This window comes from Equus asinus, chromosome 10 (genome assembly GCF_041296235.1).
Source record: "Equus asinus isolate D_3611 breed Donkey chromosome 10, EquAss-T2T_v2, whole genome shotgun sequence".
Classification (NCBI taxonomy): Eukaryota; Metazoa; Chordata; class Mammalia; order Perissodactyla; family Equidae; genus Equus; species Equus asinus.
In genome coordinates this window covers 64,889,882-64,914,133 of record NC_091799.1, presented here as the reverse complement: position 1 = coordinate 64,914,133, position 24,252 = coordinate 64,889,882, and the positions used below count along the sequence as shown (strand labels likewise).

The 24,252-nt window shown below is 40.1% G+C and overlaps 1 protein-coding gene across 9 annotated transcripts in view; it reads right to left on the bottom strand.

Annotated features, from left to right (window-relative positions):
* Window positions 1–24,252, bottom strand: part of PDE4D (phosphodiesterase 4D) — a 1,407,338-nt gene that overhangs the window by 35,720 nt on the left and 1,347,366 nt on the right. For 7 of the 9 annotated variants that reach the window (XM_070519632.1, XM_070519633.1, XM_044771967.2 and 4 more), the window contains one exon: window positions 18,227–18,339. In XM_070519632.1, the coding sequence (XP_070375733.1) occupies window positions 18,227–18,339 (113 nt within the window). Of the gene's footprint in view, window positions 1–17,479; window positions 17,627–18,226; window positions 18,340–18,425; window positions 18,737–24,252 lie in introns of those variants that run through there. The other 2 variants (XR_011506465.1, XM_014860390.3) reach the window with 2 other exon arrangements.

Sequence of the window (24,252 nt, the reverse complement as noted above, 5' to 3'; positions counted from 1 at the left end):
CTGCCGGTTGAGTTTTGAGTATGCAGTTACTTTCAAATACTCCAATGACATTACATTAGGATAGGCCACTTTCATCAGAATCTTTTAAGATGTTTTTAGAAGAGACCAATAAAAGGGACATCAACAGATAATCTAGTTTTCTAAATCCTCTCTTCACAGCAAATTAGTAATGTGAAAGCCTAAAGCAAGGTCACACAGCATAACCAAAATTAGTCTCTAGCACTCACAGCTGGCAATATTTTTATTAAAGTACTATGTCTTATTTGAACATTTTAGGAATGAAGACTTTACTAAAGGCAATCATAAACACAATTAAAAATGGTGCAGTGAGATTTCTGTTTGTTTGCAACAATGAGAGAATAGTAGCATATAAGAATTATGAGGAGTGAGATGGTATAGAGCATAGTTTCTCTAGCTGGCTTCACCTGAGTTCAAATCTTGGCTCTGCCTCTTACGAGCACTATAATATACAGCAAGTTATTTGAGGTCTCTGGGTTGTGTGGAGAGGGTCAGAATTTATGAAGATAATCTAGCACAGTATATTTAGCAGATGTCAGGAGCTCAATAATTTTTCTATATTGTGACCAGAAACACTGAAACCTGTCATAAGGAAAACAATCTGACTAAAACAGCTGCAATAAGATTCCTGCAATAATATCTACCCAATAGTTTATGCAATAAATGGTTTGTCTCCAAACTATCAGAATCACTGATACCAGCTGAAATGCTTACGGAGATATCAAACAAATAGGGATAATTTTCTCAGAATGGACTGACCTGACAATGTAAAGACATCCCGACAGTTTTCAAGATCAAATTCCAATCTCCAAAAGAAAATGTAGGTACAACCCTAGGGGTGACTTGGCACCAAGCAGATCAAGCCCCGTACCAATGAGCCTAAGATGATAATCCTTTTAATGAGCAAATATGTAATTAGCACCAACTATGCGTTAGCCACTGTTCCACGTACTAAGGAGAAGTCAGTCAGCCATCATCTGCTCTGAAGGAGCTTACATATTAGTGTGTGGGAGACAGAAGGTACACAAGCAAGTGCAGCAGCCATCCCAACTTCCTTTGAACAAGGCTTCCTGTGCTGCGGAGGCTGGACAATTACAAAGTCCGTATCCTAGAAGCCCTTGAGCTGGGGGTCAGAGGTGATTTCATTTTTTCCAATCAGATGAATCCCTGCTCCCTGCCACAAATTAAACAGCTGTCAGTCTAATTGCTGTTACTTTGCAGATAATCTGCCTCTTCTCTCTGGCTGTGTTGAGATCTACTTGTCTCTGTGATTTCTCTAGGAAATAGCTGGATGTGGGTTTCTTTTTAGAACTTTTCCTGCTTGGAATTCACTGGACTTCCAGATTATTTCTTCTTCCCCATTCTCTCTATTTTTTCTTCTGGAATTCAAATTAGACGCATGTTGCCATTTTGCTGGAAAAGGAAGACTTGCCATATTTTAAGTGTATAGTGTTATTCATAAAATACAGGTAAGGTTAGATAACTGTGATTAATACCAACTATTTTTATTCAAAATATTGCTTTTAAACAATTTTTTAAATTAAATGTGATTGTTCTCATATCTTGAAACTAAATTGCTAGCAATAAAATATTAGAAAAAACAACTCAATTTTTCTAATCGCTCATAAAGATGCACCTATATGTTTCTTCTAATAAAGGACTCAGACCTGAAAATATAGTTTAAAAATTCCTTAACTCACTTTTCTTCACACCTCAATAAAAATTGGTGTTAACCACCTTGGCATTTATTATGCTGGGATACCTGTCTATATTTAGATCCTTAAGATGGGAAAACAAAAATTTTTGATTCTGGGAACAAAGATGACAGGAAAAAACCAAAATAATTCAAACTAAAACAAACAACTCTGCTTTACTTGACCTTTCAAATGTGAATCTAACAGCCTGTGAGGTGGCAGGTCAATCACACATGTTAGGTGGAATGGGATCATCAAACATACCACAATTCTTATATTCTGTGAAATATGTCCTAGTTGGAAAGCTCCTCTAAAGACATCCAGTCCAACCTTCTACCCAGACAGTCCTAATCATCATTAGCTTACATAGAGCTAATACCATTCTTCAAAAGCTCTTTATTAACCCCTTAAAATTGATTTGACTCTGGACACAAAGGAAAACAAAATGTGGCTCAGGGATTTTACTATGGAAGTTGCAACAAACAGAAATGTAGTTAATATCCTTCACCCATTACATTAACAAAAAGCCACTCCAGGTCTTACAGTGATCAACAGCTAACATGAGCATTTATAGCTTGGGCTGTCACTTTCCCCTAACAGCTAGAGTAGCAAGCATGTGAATTAAACATATGAGCTTTCATTTGGGGTACAGTGAGAAAACACAGCAATCAGACGGTTTTAATACAGCTCCCACAATACCAGTTCTAATAATTCACAAAACTTCTCTTTTCCTAAAACCACAAGTAGTATTTATTGTCCTCTATGTGTCAAGGATAGTGCTGAGTAGTTTCCTGGAATTACTACATTTATTTTTACTTATATTATTTCTAATAATAACCCTATGAGGACTATGATTATTCCCCTGTTACAGATGAGCCGTCAGGTCTTAACCATCCACTCTGTGCAGGTAACTCCCAGGTAAGGTCCTTTCACCAGAAATGCAGTCCTGACAACAGAAGGCCTACAGCGCATTTCTATTTAGATATGTAGTCTTGCCTCAATTTCATGGCTCAAAATGTAACTGCCATACCTTCCACCTCCCCCCCCCCCCCAAATTAACTTCTCTTCCTTGTTTTTGAACCATCATCCTTTCTATTACTTGGGTTTAGAGTTTCATACTTTCTTCTGGCTTCCTCTCCCCAAAGTCTTATGCATCCTGTCACCTTTCCTGGGCAATCTTTCTCCTACTCAGTCCCTTCTTTTCATTCCCATCCCATTTCAGCCCCTCATCACTTATATGTCTAATTCCCCAACAGACACTTCTTGCTTTCAGTATTTCCCCTCAACATGATCCATCCTGCATACTACCACCAGATTTATCTTTCTAAAATCATTTTGTTGCTATTTTCCTTGTAATATTTTCCCATGATAAAATGCAAGGGTTCTTCAGGACGTAGAGGATAATGAGCAAATGACTTCCTCTGGCATTTAAGGTACTCTGCAGTGTGGCTCCAATCACATTTCTCACACCTGCCTCTGTTCCTGTAATCAGATTATCTGTTCCAGACAGGCTCACTCATCCACAACACCCACTACTCACCCACTCCCACTCCCACAACACAAAAGAAAGGTAAACCCCCAAGAGTGTCCCATCCCACCCTGCCTCATCTAGCCCGGGAACACCATCTCCTCCCTCGTTAGCAATCTATATGAATCCTCGATGTTCAAGATCCAGCAAAGGAGCACTTTTTCTAGGATGCTTCCCAGTCAGTCTGGTCCTCAGTGTCGAACACACTCTGAACTCCTCTACAGGACCAGAACACCAAGAGTTGTTCTCTCATTCATTACCACACAACAGGCTTGCTCACATGGCTAGCTATATTTTCAGTGTGTATGCCTATATCCTTTTACATCTATCTATCTATATACATATCTATCTATGTGTTTGAAAACAAATACAGATATATAAAAGGCTCATTTTTGTCTATAAAAACCTTTGGAGCAGATATACATCCTACAGTAATGAGGCAAAAACAAAAATCCTGAGTGAAAGCCTAAATATTGGACTGTGGTTATTTGAAGTACAAAACACTACCACCACCACCACCACCTAATGATTTACTTCTCACATGAAAATGGTATGTGGTCTAGAGAATAGGTAAGGATCAAATACAAATAATAAAGACACACCAAAATGAAAATTTCATTCAAAAGTGACGATGTCAAAAAAGACTGAAATCAGGGTCTTGTCTGGCAACAAACAATTTTTATTCGCCACAAGATAAAAGTTTTGACAAAAATAACACAGGACTGTTTTGTTCTGAGTCACTCTAACTTTCCTGTGCCTGGTGACCTCATCAGTAAAATGAAGCAGGTGAACAGGTTGATCTCACAAATCTCCTTCACCTCTAAGGGCTTCTGGAATTTAAAAAAACTCACAAAACTTGTATTAAGCATACCAGTTTCATTTCTCTGCAGAGTGACTGACAGCAAGTGGAAAATGGAAGGGATCAACTCATTTTCAACTCTTACAGCAACTCCACTGCTGGGAGTTTCTTCTCCCTCTGGCCATGGTGACTGTCATGACTAAGACCTCACCATGGGCTGGAACTAGGTTCAAGGTCATTTCATCCACTCCTTGTTTCTCAGCTAGACTGCCATTTTAAATCTGTACAATGATTAAAGGGTCTATTTTTGGTTCTTGTTTCTACCTTCCCCAAAAAGAGAGACCCAGTAACCTGATACTGATTGATTTTTGATACTTTGTTAATAATCATAATCTCTACATTTCACAGAATCAGAAAAATCACTTGGGGGGCCTTAGAGGTCATTCAGGGCAAGGGAAAAGCAAAGTATACCAATTTTTAGACAAAGTAGATTGAAGATCTACATGAGACCCTCCCAACTCTAATAAGCTTCTTTCATGGCTGCTTTCATACATATTCTTTCAGAGTAATCATAATCAAGCAGTCAGTGAGAATGCAAATAAAAATATGCTACCATAGAGTGCTAGGTAACCGAGCTAAAACTAAAGTAAACAAATTCAGTGAGCCATCACATATGCAAGCTAGTGAGGTCCCATAAATCACCAAGACTGGGTATCAGGATTTCAAAGGCACACTCGGTGAGCACTTTTGTCCAGGCCTGTTGATTCAAGCTGCAGTTGCATTGGGTTACCTATATGGCAGCATATAAAGTTCATCTTTTAAGTTTAAAAATAGTTCCAATCCCATCCCTACTAAAGATAGGCCGGAGTACCCATTACGTGTGTGCACACCACACTACGCCCTTGACATAAGTGTTCATTTAATTCTCACAACAGTCCTGTGAGAGAGATTTTGTTAGTCCTGATTTACAGAGAAAACAGAGGCTCAGAGAGGTTGAAGCAATTTAATTATCCAGAGTCACAACTCTAGTGTGGCGTAGATTTATATCCGGAAGAGGAATTGCTAAGCTCACCGGAATTTAGGAGATTTAAAGCAGAATCAAGATACAAGTTCACATTTGTCATCTATTATTCTGCTCCACTTTTCTCTTTTGGCATCTAATAATGACGATATACTACAGTGAATTCAGCTATACTTATTTTGACACAATCTCTCTTCACCCTGTTCCAGCTTGTACCTTGCTGTCCCACGTCCTCACTCCCAGGCAACAGGTTCCTCAGAAGATGTCCCAGCAGTTGGATGTGACAACCCTCCCATGCTGCCACTGGGCCATGACTCAAGGAGGCAACAGGTGAAGGAGGTGACGCCAGCTACTGGTGCTAAAAAAGACTCGTGCCTCATGAATTACACTCTGCCCATAAGTCACCCCTCTCCAGTCAGCTCTCTCCCCACCCCCACTCCCACAGCTGACTGCCCTCCCTTAAACATTCACACCCTCATGCTGACCCATCTGAGATTTCTTTTTTTCTTCAAGGCTGTCCCAAAGGGTCATTCCAGCCAGATTTCACCATCTGAACCCTGAGGTGAACAGGGGGCAGGAACACGAACTGGTCAGCCTGCCTCCAGCCAAGGACAGCCCTGATCCTAAGTCAGCCCAGGCAGACATCCCTTTCTTTCCTACCCCTCCCCTTCCCCATCTCACTGCCTAATATGTTTTTCTCTCTCCCTTTCCTTCCTTCAATCTTCATTCCTCACTTTATCCACAAGTGCATCTTCCCTCCCCATTTTGCTCCCACTAAAAACACAGACCTCCAAGGCGACCCCATAGTAATAGGCCATTTTAAGAATCCTGACACTGCTTACACATCCCCTGAGTTTATCCTATACCTTGTCTCTGTGCTGCCCTAGAAATCAAGCTTCATCCCATCCAATTCTACCCCTTCCTCCAAATCCCCTGCCAGCTCAGAATCTCAGATCTGCTTTAGTCACCTGGTCTTCTCACCCTACTGACCCCATTACCCTTCAATTTATACCTGTGCCCTGTTAACTACCTGCTTACTAGGGTGACTCCCAACTTAGCACACTGTCTCACCATCATAGCCTTCTGAGGAGCCAGGAGCTGGGTAGGTCTGTTCTGCTCCCATCCCGGCACGACACAGAACAAGGCAGGCAGAATAATCTGCACTATGGGATTCCCCTCCACGAATTTTACTTTGCTGAAGTTATTTTCAGTATTTTGGAATCTAGAGCTCATTAAATAAATTTTAAAAAGATTATTAGGACACATTTTGAAAACGCATCCTGAAAACAAACACTTGTTTTTCTATCTCGCCATCCTCCCCCCAGATGCTACGTTCAGAAAATCAACTATCTTTATATCTATTAAGAAGCATATGGATCTTGGACAAGTTTAAATAAGCCTCAGTTTTTCATCTTTACAAGTGGGACAAATTTTTTGGCATGTAGTGTATTGTTTCTAGGACTAAGTTAGAAATTAAGGTTTGAGGGATGAGGAAACACCAGGATCACGCCTTACATTAGAAATAAGGTACATGCTGTTGTTTCCTGACCAGCTATGGTCAAAAACTGCTCATATGTATGAAATGGAGGACAGCAAAATGTTCAAAAATAGGCTTAAGGGACAATAAATAATTTCACCACTGAATTCTACTTTTGCGAGAACAAATTCCTCTTACATAGGGACTGACTATTCAGTCTGTAATGATGCAAGTCTTTGGTCTCTTCTACTATGAACCTTTATATCATTTTACTGCTCACTAACACTATATAGAAAAATGAAGATTTAGGCCCAAACAGTATCTTCTAGGAGAAAGTAAACTAATCTTTCCCAACGTATATTAAATAAATGAGAATATTTCTAGTAAAATATTCCTATGACTTCTTTTTACCCTTATAGAGATCTAAGAGATCATACTAAGAATATAAGATTAAGAAAACAAAAAACAGAAAATCAAAATTTATACCAAAGACAATGTTAATTAGTGTCATTCTTATCAGAGCATATTGTTGAACCTGACTTGAAATATCCAAAATAAAAAATACAAGAGGATCAGTGCTTACTAAAACCCAGAAAGGAGAGGGAAGCAAACATCCACTGAACACCCAACCTATGAAAGGCTTTGAGCAAAGCTCTCGAAAAAGAAAAGAAGAAAAAAGATTCAAGACTTCAGTTCTCTTAGCTCTATCCTAATTTTTGAATTCTTTTAATGGAATTATAGCTTTTTTCATCTTTTACAGTCTTTAACCTCTTTTGTGAAATAAGGCTTCCTTGCAAATAATGAAATGACACCTCTATGTATTTAAAGCACCCATGAAAGCATTTCTCTCTTTTAAAAACTGTTAAAGCCCTTCCAAACTTGAAATTGATTCTCAATTCTCGAGACAAAGCCCATTATTGTTAAAGTTGTAGTTCACCACTTTTCTGAAGCTAAAAAAAACTAGTAAATATAAAATAGAATCTTTCTTAGTCAAAGAACCTTCTCCTTTTCTAAAATTTGAACTTGATGTAAAGGCATAAACAACAGAAAGTCACCTTACTAAGAAATGCTCTTTTCTTTGTAATTCTGTATAATTTATAATTCTTTACATAGACACATAATTTGATTTTTTATGACTCTTTTTTTTAAAAATATTTTCCCACTGTCATGAAATGTCTGGTTTTTCTCCCTAAAGGGTTTGGATTGGAATGATCAGGTAGAATTAAAAGGAGAATAACAAAAAGAAAACACTTTGATATGTCGTCTCAAAATATTTTGGAGAGTGTTATTTAAGATGTCTTTATCGATAATCAGGTCTACAACAAAACCAAGCAACCAAAACGCAGCTATGCCAACATTGGAAGGCAGCTGAAAATCAGCCAGTTATTTTCTGAAATGAAGAAGACAGATATCAGCCTGCACTTACTCCATGATGGCAGCCTCATCTCTGCTGGTTGCTATGGACACATCCCTGTCAGCCTGTGCTTTCTACTCTCCAGACCTGTTTATGACAGGCCGAGGTGTTTCCTATTATGGTGCCCATGTCTGCACAGCACACTGCTTGCCAGTAAAAAAAGCCGAAGGCCGCCAGTGTAGGGATTACAGTGCAGCAGACCAGAATGGTGACGGGAACCCAAGCATGCCCTGGTAAAACTACGCAGAATACTCCCTAACACACAAAAGCCAACAAACACACTTTTCTTCCCCAGCTAGCAGGGGAAGTGGTCAGATAAGTCATTTTTAGTTGGAACAAACCTATAACCAGGATGTTACTGCTAAAATGGGTACAGAGAAAGGAGAACAGTTTACAGCCATCAATATGGCCTATGTGGTTTTTCTCTGTGTACTATACGCTGTTAATTTAAAAGAGATGAGACTACTCTGAGCATAACCTATGCTACAATTTCTGATGAGTGTCTATAAGCGGAACTGAGATTCTTAAGTGGGAAATGATCAGGATTCTTGTCATCGAAAGAAAAACACCTTCTTGCAAGGCATCAACTGTAATGCACAGACCCTAAGTCTACGGATCCAAGGCGAGAAATGGCATTTACCTTAACCAGCATCATGCATACGTACTGATTTATACGACCAACTATAAAATGATATATTGACACTCACTGGGTTTGGGCTAGAACTGATGTAGAAGGCCTCATCAATACTCCTAGTGGCTGGGTAGAAAATCACTGTTTATGTGTCTGAACAGTTATTGAATCTACATGCTTACCAGAAATATGGCTTGTAGTCCATTAACACACTCAAAGAAAAAAGGAAAAGTCTCTCTCCCCCAGCTCATGAACACAAGCTGAGATAAAGGCTACAGAGATGATCCAAAATGATGCAGAGACCCTCTAGAAAGTGAGCTACATAAGAAGTCAGGAGATTTCTAACGACCTAGGTGGACCTGGGCAAGGTTTGGGCTTCAATTTCCAACTTAGACTAGATGAGTCAGACAAATGATCACTTCTGTCTCTTTTAGTTTGAACATAAAGACTTGAGTCTGAGAAGGATAATGGATAACAGTAACAATGATGCTTTGAAATACTGATCATGCTAAATACTACCAAAACTACCAAAGAACTAAGATGTAGGCAGGCACAGATTATATTTTCATTTTATTAATTTGTATTAATGCCACTCAAATGACACTAGACAGAAAACTTAGAATAAATTTCTTCAATTCTTTGACCAAATGGTCAGTAATTCCCTTGCAAAGGATCTGACAAACAGTAAAATTGAAGCTGTGACCCATAACGGAAGAACTTTTATCTTTTAAGCACTCAGGGCTTAGAAGAGTAAAATTAACCTTAGTCCCTGAGACTGATCAGTAGTGATTCATAGAGCACTGAGAGCAGAAACATTTAAAGCTGCATTTCAAGAATCACCACAATACCATTCATATAATTCACCCAATATTACTGAGTACCTACTCAACAGTCTTGTGTCCGACGTAATGAGGGCTAGAAAAGGAGTAAGACTGATGACCTAATGTACAATGTGATAAGAATAAAACAAAGAAACAAATATTACATTAAGAATTAAGAGAACTACAAAGAAAGTCCTGCGGAAGGTCAAAGGAGAAAGACGTTACACCCAATTAAGGGAGGCTGCAATGAGAGACATGGGGGAAGACAAGACAGAAAAGGCTTCACAGAGGAGGTGGCATTCCAGATAGGCCTTCAAGGATGGTTAAGATTGAATAAACTTTTTATTTTAGAAAAGTTTTAGATTTACAGAACAATTGTGAAAAGTACAGAGAGTTCCCATATTCCCAATTCCCATTTTCCCCTATTATTAACATGCTACGTTAGTATGACCATTTGTCACAACTATTGAACCAATATCAATACATCGTTATTAACTAAAGTCCACACTTTATTCAGATTTGCTTAGCTTTCACTTAATGTTCTTTTTCTGTTCCAGGATCCCATCCAGGATGCCACCTGACATTTAGTCGTCATGTCTCCTCAGGCTCTTCTTGGCTGTGACAGTTTCTCAGATTTTCCTTGTTTCTGATAACCTTGACAGTTTTGAGGAGTATCTTGTTAGGTATTTTGTAGAACGTCCCTCAACTAAGACTTATCTGATACTTTTCTCATGATTAGAGTGGGGTTATATGCTTTTGGCAGGAAGACCACAGATGTAAAGTACCATTTTCATCAGATCCTATCAAGGCAACCTACGTCCCACTGCTGCTTGGATCCCCTGGCAGAGGAAGTGTGTGTGCATCAGGTTTGTCCACTAGAGGGGTACTCTGTTACGTTCTTCCACACCGCGCTTTTTAGAAGGAAGTCAATATGCACAGCCCGCACTTAAGGAGTGGAGAGTTACGCTCTGCCTCCTTGAGGGTGGAGTATCTACATAAATTATTTTGGAATTCTTCTGCACAGGTTTGTCTATTCTCCCCATGTAATTATTTATTCAATAAATTATTTCTACCAATATGAACTCATGGATATTTATAGTTTATACTTTAGGTTATATCCCAATACTAGTTTATTTTCTTGATCAAACAGTTCCAGCTTTGGTAATTGGGAGCTCTTTCAGTTTGCTCCTGTGTTCCTTTGTGATGTTCCCATCAATGTTTGAGGACTTCCTTACTTTCTGGTACTACAACATGGTCCAGCCTCATTTCCTGTCCCAGTTCTAGAATCAGCTATTTCTCCAAGGAATCCTGGTTCCTTTGGTTGGAGAATGGTATTAGAAACCAAGATGAGGGTGCCAGAGGTGTTCATTGCTACTGGGGTGTCATTGCTTTAGGCCCTCTCAGCTGACAGAGCAAGCAAATATTTGTGTATATACTAGATAGTTAAGATGGTGAGAGATGCAATGGGATGCTATGTGCTTAATATACGTTTCTTAATTTTAAATTATATTAAGAGATTCTGTGCCTAGGTTATTTTCAGTCTCATGCAGAGAATTAACAGGTTTCATTTATGAAAAAAACTGGCTAGACTATTCTCTACTGCTTTATGTATTTCTGCTACAAATAGCTCAAAGAGTTTTAGATATTCTGATAAAAGCTCAGGGCAGTTTGATGGGCTATACTATAAAATCACACAGAGAAACAAAAGGTAAACTTGAAAAGTCACTGATGGGAAGAAGAGCAAGTGAAACCGTCCAACAGTCAGTCCTATTTGGTTAGCATCAATGTCATCAGGCCACCATTCCCTCTGAAAAGCTCACTGGAAGCACAGGTTTCAGGATGGCAAATACCTTTCTCCAACCCTCACCCCACAAAATGAGAAAAGAAACATGATATTCCCTAATAGACGGAAATAAAGGACTTCACCTTACTGAGCACGCACTGTGTTCCTGACTCTGTCTAGACAATTCCCATCTTTTAATTCATCAAATCACAGCAACTATTCAACAGACGAGGAAACTGAGGCCCAGAAGGTAAGTCGTTTAATTTACACCCAGTAAAAGGCAGAGAGAGTGACCCCAAACCAGGTAGTCTGGCTCCAGGAGAGACCTCTAAATCCACAGACCATTCTGCCTGAAGAACGAATGTCTAATGAATGGAAGATTTCTGCTGATGAAATCTGGCATTTTCTCCTCTAGTGGGGAGATCCCATTAATGGCAGAGAAGGAAAACCACAGGTTGTTTAAAACAAACATCTTTCTAACCAAAAATGACTCCAAAAATTGTTCTTGATGCCGATTTAGACTAGTATATCCACAAGCATGCCCAGTGTCTGTGAGTTCTAAGCAAAATGCTTTAAGGTGGCATGGATGGACATTTTCTCATTTTGTTATGTATTAGATGAGGCACTCAGGTGGGTATTGACATTTAAAATAGAAATGCTTTAAATAAAAATATTCAATATATAACAATTATGAATGTAAACAGGAAGTCTGAGCAACACTAATTTAGATTGTTATTAGTTACAGAATAGAAAGGTCACGTTTTTCTTCTCAGAAATATTATGGTCTTACATTGCGAGGAGTATATGACACATGGTTTTTCTTAATCTCTCTTTTCCAATATATGGTAGACAAAGAAGAAATTACACATCATGTATTGAGCACCCAGTATGTGTTACGCACCAAACTGAGCTTTCTATACATTATATCTAATGCTCCCAACAACCTTTCAATTTTATTTTCCTCTTTATTATCCCCATTTATAAATGAAAAATTTGAAATTCTGAGAAGTGAGGCATATTGCCCAAAATATTAGATAAGAAGAGGAGCTGGAATTTGAAGCCAACTGACAAAAAACATCGATGTTCTTTCCACCCTACAAAGCTGCCATAAGTATCACTGGTGTACATGCCAGGCCAGGGAGCAAACTTCACTCATCCTCATCACACGCAAAGTACAGCAAAACAACAGCAAAAAGCCCAGAACACTAAACAATAATAATGAAGAAAAATATTTCATTAAAGAGATGTAGAAAGTGTAATAAGCCTATCATCACTGCAGTCGTTAATCCAATTTAATTTCCTAATGAACACAGCAGAATTGTTGGTTGTTTAAGCAAACACTAAGGCTCACCCCTAGATCCCTGTGACAGGGAATAAAAGAAAATGTCTTTTAAAGCTAGTGTGAACATTAAAATAAAGGGCTACCCATCTCTCTATTTCCCAGAAAGATCTCAGACTAAGAGTGCCAGCTAAATCATCATAACAAATAGCCAGGTACAGCACCACGGCCCTGGCAGAGCTACGCCCTCACAGATCAACCTCAGCTATTTGCATTTTAAAGGGTCAGTTCTTTCTGAAAAAGAGAAAATCTGATTCTACATATTTTATGGACAGATCAATTGAAAACCATGACATTATCAGCATTTCACATCTGCCACATATGTGTATCTTTAGTAATAGCTACAATCTTTGTGACTATCATAGAAGTCTTCTTAAATTGAACAAAAGCATTATCCATCATTCTTGCTATCTGGGGAAAAAAAAGTTTGTTCAATCTCTCCATAACATTGGGAAAAGTACTATTTTATCTTGACCAAGCCTTTTGTTTTGAAATTTAACAAGAAGGACATAGTTCATAAAGCTCTGAGACAGAAGTCACTGCTATCCCATACGTGAATCAAAATGTAATAACTGAAAGGAATTTCTCTGGTAATGACTAATTTATTGAATCACAAAAATTAGAAGTTTTGATAATTAAATGTTACGGATATTTAAGTTACTGCCACTAAATACTGATATGGGAACTGAGTTGATGACAATAGAGACAAATTAAGATTTGCTTTAATTGCACTATTTTATTAAGTTAAAATCAAGGGCTTTACTATTCAATGAAATATAAAAATGTCTGTTAAAAGTGTTTCTCTCTTTTTATTATTACTTAAAATAAAAGCAAAGAAAGCATTTTTTTCTAATAGTGATCATAAAAACAAGCATTCCCAATCCTTCATTTTAACTTTAAGGCTCTATATGTCAACTACATAAATCTTTACAAATCTACTTTCATTAAGTGGATGAAAAAGCAGAGAGCAAACTCAAAACATCAATAAGTTGAGTTTCTATAGTTACAGGAGACATTTTCTTTTAAAATTTAAAGTGTTCCTTTAGGCATGTTGGTTAACTCTTTACAATTCTCTTATGACTATATGTCAATAATTTTTAATATTTTCATGTAGAAAACGATTGTTAATTGCTATTTGCTCTCCATAAAATTAAAATTCCTTTTCCACCTAACTTCAGCTTCTTTCTTAGCAAAAGTTAAATATTTATTTCTGTTCTGAAAGTTATCATATACTCAGTAATGCTGAAATATCTTAAGATTTAGCCACTTTTATGAACACTCTATGTTCATTCCAATACCCTTCTTGCCCAGAAGAAAATGTGTAAACAGTCACAAAAAGCTCTAGTATATGTTCTGTATGCACTGACAGCCAAAAAGCAGCAGGGGGAGCAGACAGCGAGAACACCCAGACAAAGCACCCCAGAGAAGCAACTCAATTTATGATAGAGAGGTTTTTCAAAACCAAACAGACAAATTCATAAAGAAGTCATGACTACAACGGCAAAGCTGGAATAGGTACTTCTGGAATGAACTTAAGAAAAACCTTAAGTCTCTTCAAGGCATGCTTGAATCCTAACTTTCAGACAGACTTTAGCTCGAAGCACGCTAGTTTCCAGCAACACCAAAATGGTGTTGGGAATTTTGGAACTGCCCCAAAATTACGGAGAAGAAACAAAATACATTTTTATAGCGGTATATTTTGGGGGGAAGTCAAAATGATTTCATTTTCTCCTTCAAGATCACAGCACTTTCTATTGAAGGCCTGGTAAAATGTGCATTATTAAGTTGTAAGAGGATAAAGATGCAGGGTTCCACAGCATAATCTTTGAAAGCCCTGAGGCTTAGACTTCTGGCCTGCCCTCCTCATGTCCTCACCTTACTTTCCATAAGGGAAGGGTAACCAACAACACCGTGAAATTATTCTGCCTTAAAAATAGTCTAAAAAGGCATTTTAGCTTTGCAAAATCTGTACAAAAGGATGGAAATATGTCCACCAATCTCACATTATATTTAATATTTCCTAAAGATTAATGAGTACTGTGTTTTCAGTTTTAGAGTAAAACAGAAAAAGTGTTTAGCTCGTCTGTCTGAAATTCTGGAACTGGAATTTAAGAAAAGATTGAACTTCTAATTAGAACTTCAAAATGTTTATGTTTATATTATACCAAAAAAGTGTAAATATAATTTTTTTATAATATAGAAATGTGCATTAAGATAGCTGTTTAAGAATTATATTATAAAGATCCATGAAACTGAAAATGTTAAGCATAAAATACAACTGAATGGTAAAAAAACATAGTCCAGTAGACAACCAATGAAGTTTGACTTAAAACCTCACATAATAATACCAATTACAAGGGGATAAGTGCCTACTATTGTCAGGAACTATTCATTAGCTAGCCGTTTTATATATATTCTTTCCAACTCTTCCACTGACCTTTCAAAATAGATATTATTGTGCTTATCTTATGCTAAGGAAACTGAAGCTAAAAATTTTTAAGTCACTTCTCTAATGTAACTCAGCTAATAAGGAACAAAACCATGATTCAACTTTTAGGTCTGCCTGTTCCCAAAGCTTTGAGACCTCACCAAAACCTCCCCCAACTTGAGCAATGAGGTTCCAAAGGAAATCTGTACAAATCTCAGGCAGATTAATGTGCTTATGAGGGTAAATGCTGTAGATTTAACCACTCGAATTAAACGCCATCTGGAGTCTCTTACCCTACATGGTACAAGCATTCTACCTGTGTTACAGCCAGGGTGGGCCTTGGCCAAGATGTCTGTCATTTCCCTGTCTGGACACCATCAGAAGCATTATGCACATGACAATACCCATCAGGAAATGGAGCTGGTTGCTGCTAAAGCATCATTTAAAAGCTGCTAATAGTTGAGATTCCTTTTAGTAAGATTTTTAAAAACAGAGGAAGAATCTATTACCCCAGTTTGTTAAATGAGTTTGAGGAATCAATTTCCTTCTTCCTAATAATCAAATCTATCTCCATAATCAATACTTTCTCTATATAATCCCTTCAAAATCCTGATCTTCTACCAGTATTTTTGTGTTATTTTAATCTATTACAGTAATTCTTTTTTTAAAAAAAAAAAGCCTCAAGAGAGAAAACAGAAAAATGGCACGACTTTTCAAAGGCAAAAAGAGAATAACCTGGAAACACTGGTTGTTTCAAACAAGTACATGTAAAAAGAACGGATGGTAGTAAAGCTAGTAGCCTTAAAAGCACTGTTTCAGACTTATTCATTCATAGTCAAGACGTATCAACCTAGTGGACATGTGAGGCAAGCTGTCACATTTCCAGTTCAGACTCAGGTTTAGCATCACTCATGGGGACTTCGGATCAGCTGCTCCAACTCAGTTTACAGCTCATATGGATGTGACTTATTCGTGCCCTTGTCACCAAGCAGAAGGGTAACTTTACAACCTTTACCAAGAGCTTTTTTTCCTTCTAAGCTAATCCTCTTCATCTATAAAAAGTCACAGGAGCTTAGCACTCATTTAGAAATGAACGGGTTAAAAAAGAGAAATCAATGGTTGAGACATTAAAAGTTTAAGCAACAGCTTCAGCAGAGTTGAAATTTTTTAATGTTAAAAATGAGTGTCGGGTCAATAATCTTTCGACCACAAGACATAAACACAGCTAGAATGACTACATTTTGAAAAAGTCTTTTCTCACTTAACCCCGCCTTCACCTCAAGCAAATAAACCTTCTTCCCATACTAAACCTCTAAATTAACTCAAAATCTACTCTGGGGGCCTGTTTCACAATAAAGGTTAAAAAAAAAAAAAATCCCCGTCTTATTTGGTGCCTTTAAACGAAAGGAATCATTTTGACCAATTATTGTGACCTAAAGTTTTATTTTTTTATCTTAAAGTATAAATTAATTACTTGACAGTTGAAATCATTTACAATACATTATTAGATTTCATGTTAATTTTTAAATTCAAACACAGGTCTCATCATTAAAAGCATGGATTTGAGGGCAAAGCAGCTGTAACCGGTCAGGTTCATTTCGCTGAAAAAGTACTGTCAAATCAACTTGAAAACATAAACAAATGCTTGCACATTTCTTTAGGTGCCTTCAGGTTCTGCTCTTCTTTTTACTACACAAAATTAACCAGACAAGAGAATTAAGAGCTCAGGCCCAGTGCAGAATGGTCCCATTCAGCATGTAGGACACTGGAGACACTCGGCGTACGCCTACTGTTATAATAGATCAAATTATGAAAGAACAATTTATATTTTACAGAATTAATCAATCAACTAAGAATCTGTAGCCAGATGAGAACAATGGCACCCAATGCCACAGCAGGTAGTAAGAGAGCAATAAGTGGTCATTTTGATGAGGCCCAAATAACAACAAAAAACCCCCAGATTTGATCACCAGTGTGCAAATGGGAGATCAGTGTGCTTATGGGTAGGTTAGTGCCTGCAGACAGTGACTTTGGGGAGTCTCTTTTATTTTGTTTATTTCTGAAGCTAACTTTTCACCTAAAAACAATGCCATCTATATAAGCACTGTCAACAGATAAGACAATCAGGTCACTGATATGCTATGGTATTTTTAAAAACTGCATGAGAAAAAAACAGGTGGGACAAAAACTATGGTAGGCTAAAAAAAAAAAAAGCATCACTTGAAAGATACTGGCACACAGATAAACAGTAAAATGGTATAGCCTTCCTGACCTTCCAAATAGGTGGTCAAAACTATGGAAATATCTTCAAAAGGCAAGTGTTACTAATCGCCACACAAAGTTATCAGTCCTTATCGGCTGCATCCCTCAGCCATCTGCATCCAACATGCACAGGCCTCCCTTCCTAACCCCTCAGCCAAACAGTCATTCAAAACATACATAATCCCAACTATTTCCTTACATAACTAAAGACAAAAAAAACCCCAGGAATTTCAAAAAAATACAGCAAAAATGACAACACTCCACCTTGCTTTAAGGCCGTGTCAGGCTGAAGTCTACTTCTCAGCTCCCAAAAGTCCTTTAGCCACCAAGACCAGCACTTTGGCATATATGGCACAAATGCTCCACCGAAGCATCACTGTAACTCAATGACCTCAGAAAACTGGACTTTCTCTCCAGGATTCATGAAAACAAAGGTAATGATCAGAATGCACCTTCCAACTTTGCTGATGTTTCCTGGGGACACTTATGGCCGAGGGAACATATTAAGGCTCAGTTTTTACAGGGTACCCTGACACCTAGATAAATGAGGGTTACAGGGTCCAAGCTCAGTGAACTCTTCTGAGTTTCAGTGCAGTAGGTGGTGACATCTAAGAGACTGCACTGACCTCTAGCAACTCTCATCTCCAACTGGGATTCCAAAGAATACCCTTAAATATGCAACGGCAATGGACCAGACTGGGTTTCTGCTGCAAGGGCAAAGTGTCACTTAGGAATCCCGCCCCCCTCCCCCCAAAAACCCACTCACGGTGTCCTGGGGGTACTGCAATCAAACTACGTCAAAGTTGCTTTTGCAAATTGTTTAATCTATCTGGGTGAATGGAAGAGAAGGAAGGCAGAGAATCAGGAACCCTCCTCCAAGAGAGCAGAACCACCAACATGCCGTTAAGTGTGGCAAAGCTCTGTATTTCCCGGGGCCACGGGGACTGGTGGCTTCGCCAGCGTGGGAATTAGCAGCCTCGGGGCCTCGGTGAGAGCACAGCCGGGGCTTACCTTGTTGGAGGCCATCTCACTGACGGAGTGCCTGGTCTGCAGGGTCTCTAGCTGGTCCAGACACCAGTCCAGCTCCTCCAGGGTCTCGCTGGCCAGTTTCTGATAGGCCTCCTCTGCGAAGAGATAGGGAAAGGGGGACTCAGTTCTCCAGCGCTTCACCGGGCCGCCAGCGAGTTCAAAGGGGGCCATCGTGCCGTACCCCGCCATGCTCGGATGCCCGGTGCCCGAACATGAGGGCTGCTCCTTCATATTGCCGAGCCGAGCACCGCCAGCGGGGCCGGGGCTCTGCTAGCGGGGCGGCCGGGCTCGGGAAAGCACGGGCTCTCCAGCTTGGCGTCTCAGGTCGGCGTCCAGGCAGGGCGCGCCAGGGGCGGCCAGCCAACTTTTACACGGAGACACAGCCCCGAAAAGCCACGATGCGACTTTGAGACGGTGCGGCGGGCTCGAGCGAGAGTCCCAGTCCGGGAGGACGGCGAAGGGGCGGCGCGCGCGCCTCGGAGCCCGCCCCGCGGAGGGCGCGCCCGGTCCCCGGGCACGATCTGGTCGGTGCCGGCCCCGCGCCGCCCCGCCTGCCGAGCCTGCCCTCGAAGCGAATGAATCAGCCACGGCCGGCTGTGCGGCCACCACGTTTCCTGTTTTCTTTCTCAACTCCGCGGGCGGCGGGCGCAGCGCGGCTCCATCGCCGCGGCTTTCCGGGAACACTCCCCCTCGCGCCCCTCACGGCCCTCGGCGGCCCAGGCCTCCTCGACGCCCTCACACCGAGATGCCCAACGGCCAAAGCCGGCCCGCCGCCGCCGCCGCCGCCCCGGCCGCCCCGCCGCCCCGCCGCGGCATCACCCAGCGCAGCCGTGCGCCGCTCGCTTTGAAGCCTCGCCGGCGAGGCGCGAGCGCGTGTGTCGGTGGGGCTGAGAGGGGCTGCGCGAGGGGCGCGGCGGAAAACCCGGCGTGGAGCGCCCGCCGCGGGGCTCCCGCGGGAGCTGGCGCGCACGCGCGCGCACCCGCGCACCTGTCCCCCGCGGTCCCCGCGCGCCCGGCCGGGCCGAGCCGCTGCCCCTCCTGGGCGCCCTGACCGCCAGAGCCTCATCGTCTCCACCGGCCGCCGCTTCCTGCGAGGTTTCGCGGGAGAGCCGGACGGCTGGCATCAGCGAGATTGCTTAGGACCCGCGCAACCGTTTCTGAGGGTTTGGGGTTTCGGGTTTTTGGGTTTTTGAAGCTTCATTTCCGAGAGTTTAGGATTTACCTACTCCAGGGGGTGGTGGTGAGACTAAACGCGTTTCTATTAAGACCAGACTCTTTCAGTACCCAGCCCAGCCCAGCCCCTGTTAAGTAGCAGACTTCTAAATTTTGAGGTGGGCATAAATAAGCAAACAAAAACCTACAATGCTGTGCGTCGGAACGCTTTAGAATTCACAGATTTGACAATATGCTGTATTTTCTCATTCAGAATTGTCTAAGAGTTATCTTAAAGGAACAGCAATGTGACTGCACCACATGGTATGGGCAGTTTACACGTCCTGCATATGTGCTCCCTTCGTCTGTGGAACTGCAAATCAGAGACCAGGATGGTCTTGTGATGCCAAGGGAAAAAGTCTGGAAGGGTATGTCTACCCACCACTCGGAGAATAAACTACAAACATGAGAAAATGAAAAGGCCATATCCAAAGGCATCATAGGGAGGCCAGTTCTATCTACAAAAGCTGACCCTGGGGACCATGGGCACTCTACATAATCAGATCAATTGCAGAGAAATTCACTACATTAGCATGTGGATAAGCAAGCCTTTCAGCAGAGAAAAATAGCCGAACTCCCAAGAGTCCATCTTATAAAACTTTGTTATTGTCAATTAGACAGAATACATTGAAGAGCTTACAGGAAGTTGGTGAATTCCCTTTTCTTTGTCTTCGAATCTACAGGTATTGGAGGAGAAGAGATTCTACCCTTGAAGTGTAGGCTCCATAAACGATCAGAGGCACAGCAAAGAATTTCACGGACTAAATCTCAGGCTCCTGAGATTTTCCAGATGGTTTTTATATAAATTTTGTAAAACTTAGAATAACTTTCCAATTATTTGTTACATGTGCCACGTGGCTTCTTATTATCAAGGATTCTTGAACTGTTTGCTATTCACTTTGAGAACGCTAGGTTAAAATTTGCCTCTGTTATTTTTTTTTTCTGCACCAATCTCTGTAAATATATACTTTAGTTGAACAAACAGCTGCTTAAATCTTGCCTGGTGAATTGAAATGTAAGATGGAGCTTTTTTCCCTAACAAAAGGAACAACCTTAAAGATAATTTTAGATAGTGTCAAACATTTTATCTGTATAGCCTTTCCCTGATTGTAAGAATATAAAAAATAACATGCTTGCTCTAAAAATTGAAACATTACACAAAGATGTAATGTAGAAAGTCCCCTGTAATCGCATACCCTAAAGATCAAAACAATAATTAAGCCTATGACCATAACACATTTTCATTTTACTAAGTATCTTCCAAATGCAAATATCGCATTACCTAGTTGTGATGGCAGTACATCTACTAGCTCGTTTTATTTTGTTTTTTGCTTTTTCCTTCCTGCTCCTTTATAAAATAAGGATATGGGGATTTTTAAGAAGAAATTATTTTAGGTCATTAGAGTTGTCCATGGTTAGCACATCCAATGGGTTAAAGATGTATAACCTGTTGTGTCTAGGATTTGTTCACCCAGTCACTGGTTACATCTGGAAGCCAGGATTCCCCTCTCCACACCTCTGAGGCTTGGCTTTCTGTGTCCCTGTCCCTTGTACTCCAACTCTTCCAAAGTCAGAGCCCCAGGGAGACCTCCCAGTGTCAGGAATCCCCTCCCCATCCTCACCAACTTCTCAAAGCTTTTCAGAAATACAGGCCTTGGACCTAGCAGGATGTAGTACCACATATTATATTGCAGTGTGTATTTTTTCATCGTTAATAGTGGAGAAGTAATTTAGGAAAGTTTCAATGCTTCAAGACGTTATGCACTTAAATACAGGACTTGCTCTTAAGAAGGTAGTACAGTGACAAGAGGGACTACTTATTTCAGATCTACTTTATGTCCAATCATAGATTAGCTTTTTGAGAGTCAGCATTTGGATACAATCACAATGTGGTATGTACATGTATTTTAAGTTCTAACTACTTCTGTGTGCACTGTACATAAATCTGGAGAATGCAAAAAAAATGACCGGAGCACATTAACATACCAATAAGTAAGAATTACTAGCAACAGAGTAAAGAACAGTTTGTTCTATAAAACTGTTGCTCAAATAAAGAATTATTGTTGATATTAGCATAGAGTTAATACAACTTTTTCCAAATTCCTAGGTTTATGGGCAGTCTGGCTAGCCACAGTTTTTCAGGATCATTATTAAAGCTTAACTTTTGGGAATTTTAACCCCAAATGTTCTAAGACATCGAGTAACTGACCTTTTCATCCCGCTAAAAAAGCCTCAATGTGAGATTGCCAGCTATCCTACAGGAAATTGAGTCACCACACCAAACAACACACCTAAATGTCATCAACAGCGAATAGGACAAAAACAGTGAACTAGTTTAATTTTGGATTTTACCAAGAACACATACTGTATTCATTAAAAAAAAAAAATACTTTTTCTCCCCAGAGAGTAGTATTCACTGTGGCACTACTTGAAACTATATGAAAACTCTTCTATTTAACTGTCCAAAATCTTGCCAAGTCAAGGAACTACAGGGAGAAAGATGCCCAAGCCAGAAATTGTTGGCTAAATTCCATAAAAGCTAGGAGAGGGCTATCGGACAGCAACTGAGAAATAGCTTGAGCCTTTGGAAATCCCCTCCTACAGCAGCATCGGTTTTCTTCAAGGCACCCTTGAACTATGTAACACCCCTGGTACTATGTAACACCGGTGCTTCTGCTCAGGAGCATCTGTGAACAAACAGTCCTCAATTCTTGCAGGCCAGCACTTGGCTTCCGTCATTGTGATGCGATCAAGGGTTCCCCTGACACATGCCCTGAAACGGTGCCAGAGGCTCTAGGAGAAGATGCTGAAGCAGCAGCTTCCCTTTGAAAAGGAAAAGAGTAATCGCCTCACAGCCACAGCCGTTAGCTGGAGGTTGAGGTCGCTTTCTTGTGAAATGTTCAGCCAATTACCCTTACCCACAGCTTACAGCGATGTTGACCATTGAGGTAAAAGGATCCACTCTACGTAATGTGTAACTGTGTAGATGTTGGTTCTTTGCCAACACTTGAGTGATTAAAGGTCGGGATAGGTTTGTCATAATTCCTAGACAGGGCTATTGGTGTAAATGAAGAGAATAGGTCCAAAAAAATATCACTTACTTTGGACACCATTTGCTTACTCTTAATTAAAAAATAAATACAAACTATAACAGCTGATTCAGACTTTTCTTAAAATTACAAAAAAAACCAAACCAAAACTTTACTAAACAGCTCCTGAAAGCAAATACTTAAATATATCCCTAACCAATTTCAGCTTTTCTTCTCCTAATTCCACCCAGAATTTCCTCTTTATTCCTAAGGATGGAGTTGATAGTGTCTCAAGAAGGCAGAACTAGAGAAAAATGATTTCTGTTTCACCGTGTATTGCTTTAAGCTAGTCGCTCCCTGAGTTCAGTACAGTCCAAGATTTGTGCAGGTTAGCTCTAACTTTTGCTACTTACTATTTTTTTTCTCTATACATTTTATCTGATGGGAAATGCATGAAGGAGTTGGATTCGTTTCCAATGTGTACATGTAACAGGTTTAAGCAGAGCTTGCCAGTGGCAAGCTGCTTTCATTTCCAAGTGTATTTCTGGCATCAAGTTCTTGTTTTGAAGTATTTTAAAATCTTATGGAATATATAAAATTTCACTTAGCACTTCAAAAAACCTCAAAAGGGAAGATGTACGTAATTTTGTGATTTTTTTTTTCTTTTATCTTCTATCTACGATTTTTTTTTAATGCTGCCAAAGGCTCTAGTGGAATTTTTAAAATGAAATAAACACAAGATTGGGCTTCATTGATTTCTAGTACCATCAGTAATTCGATAAACATTTATTTAGCACCAACGATGTGTTATTATAGTCTAAGATGACTAAGAATGTGTCCCTTATCCAAGGAAAGCCTAGAGTCCAGTAGTGGAGACAGTTTCAGCATCCAGTCATGTGTCGCTTAACGACAGGGATATGTTCTGAGAAATGCATTGTTAGGTGATTTCATCGTTGTGCGAACATCATAGAGTGTACTTACACAAACCTAGATGGTGTAGCCCACTACACACCCAGGCTGTATGGTACTAATCTTATGGATTAAGTATATGCAGTCGTATATGCAGTCCATAATTGACCAAAACATCGTTATGTGGCACATGACTGGGCTATACTGTAGAAAGCATTCTGAAAGAAAGAAACACATGGCCTATGGGAGAATAGAAGAAGGCTATTTAAGTCAGACTGGGACAGAGGTGGAGTTGGAGAAGGCTGAGTCCTAAAGAATGAAATAAGAGGTAAGTGAATAGAGGGAAAGGACTTTTAAGAGAAAACAATATGAGTAAACACATGGGCCAAGTTCAACAAGATATGTGTGTATGTGTATGTGGAGAAAAAGACTACTATGAGTAGGGCCTTGCTAAGGGGGAAAGAGGCTGGAGAAATCCACAGGCACTGGCCGTGGAAGTCTTGTCAGGCATCTGCAAGTAGGGGCTTCGGACTGATCCTTCAAGAGTTGGAGCCACTGAGTGATTCGGAGTACTATATGATATGTGATCTTACTTAGATGGAAAATTCTAGGGCTCTGCAATAAATGGGATTGAAAGAGGCAAGGCTGAGTCAGTGAGACCATTATCTTTGGCCATACTATTGGTAGAATAAAATTAATAATTTATAGAACATTTGCTTCTCTGATAGGGCTACTTAGGACAGAAGGTGAGACTTTAAGGAGCCCAGGTTTGGGTGGAGCTAATCTGATCTCTTCTACATAGGAAAGGGGAAGACTATGCTGGTTGCTCCAGGAGTGTGTGTGTGTGTGTGTGTGTGT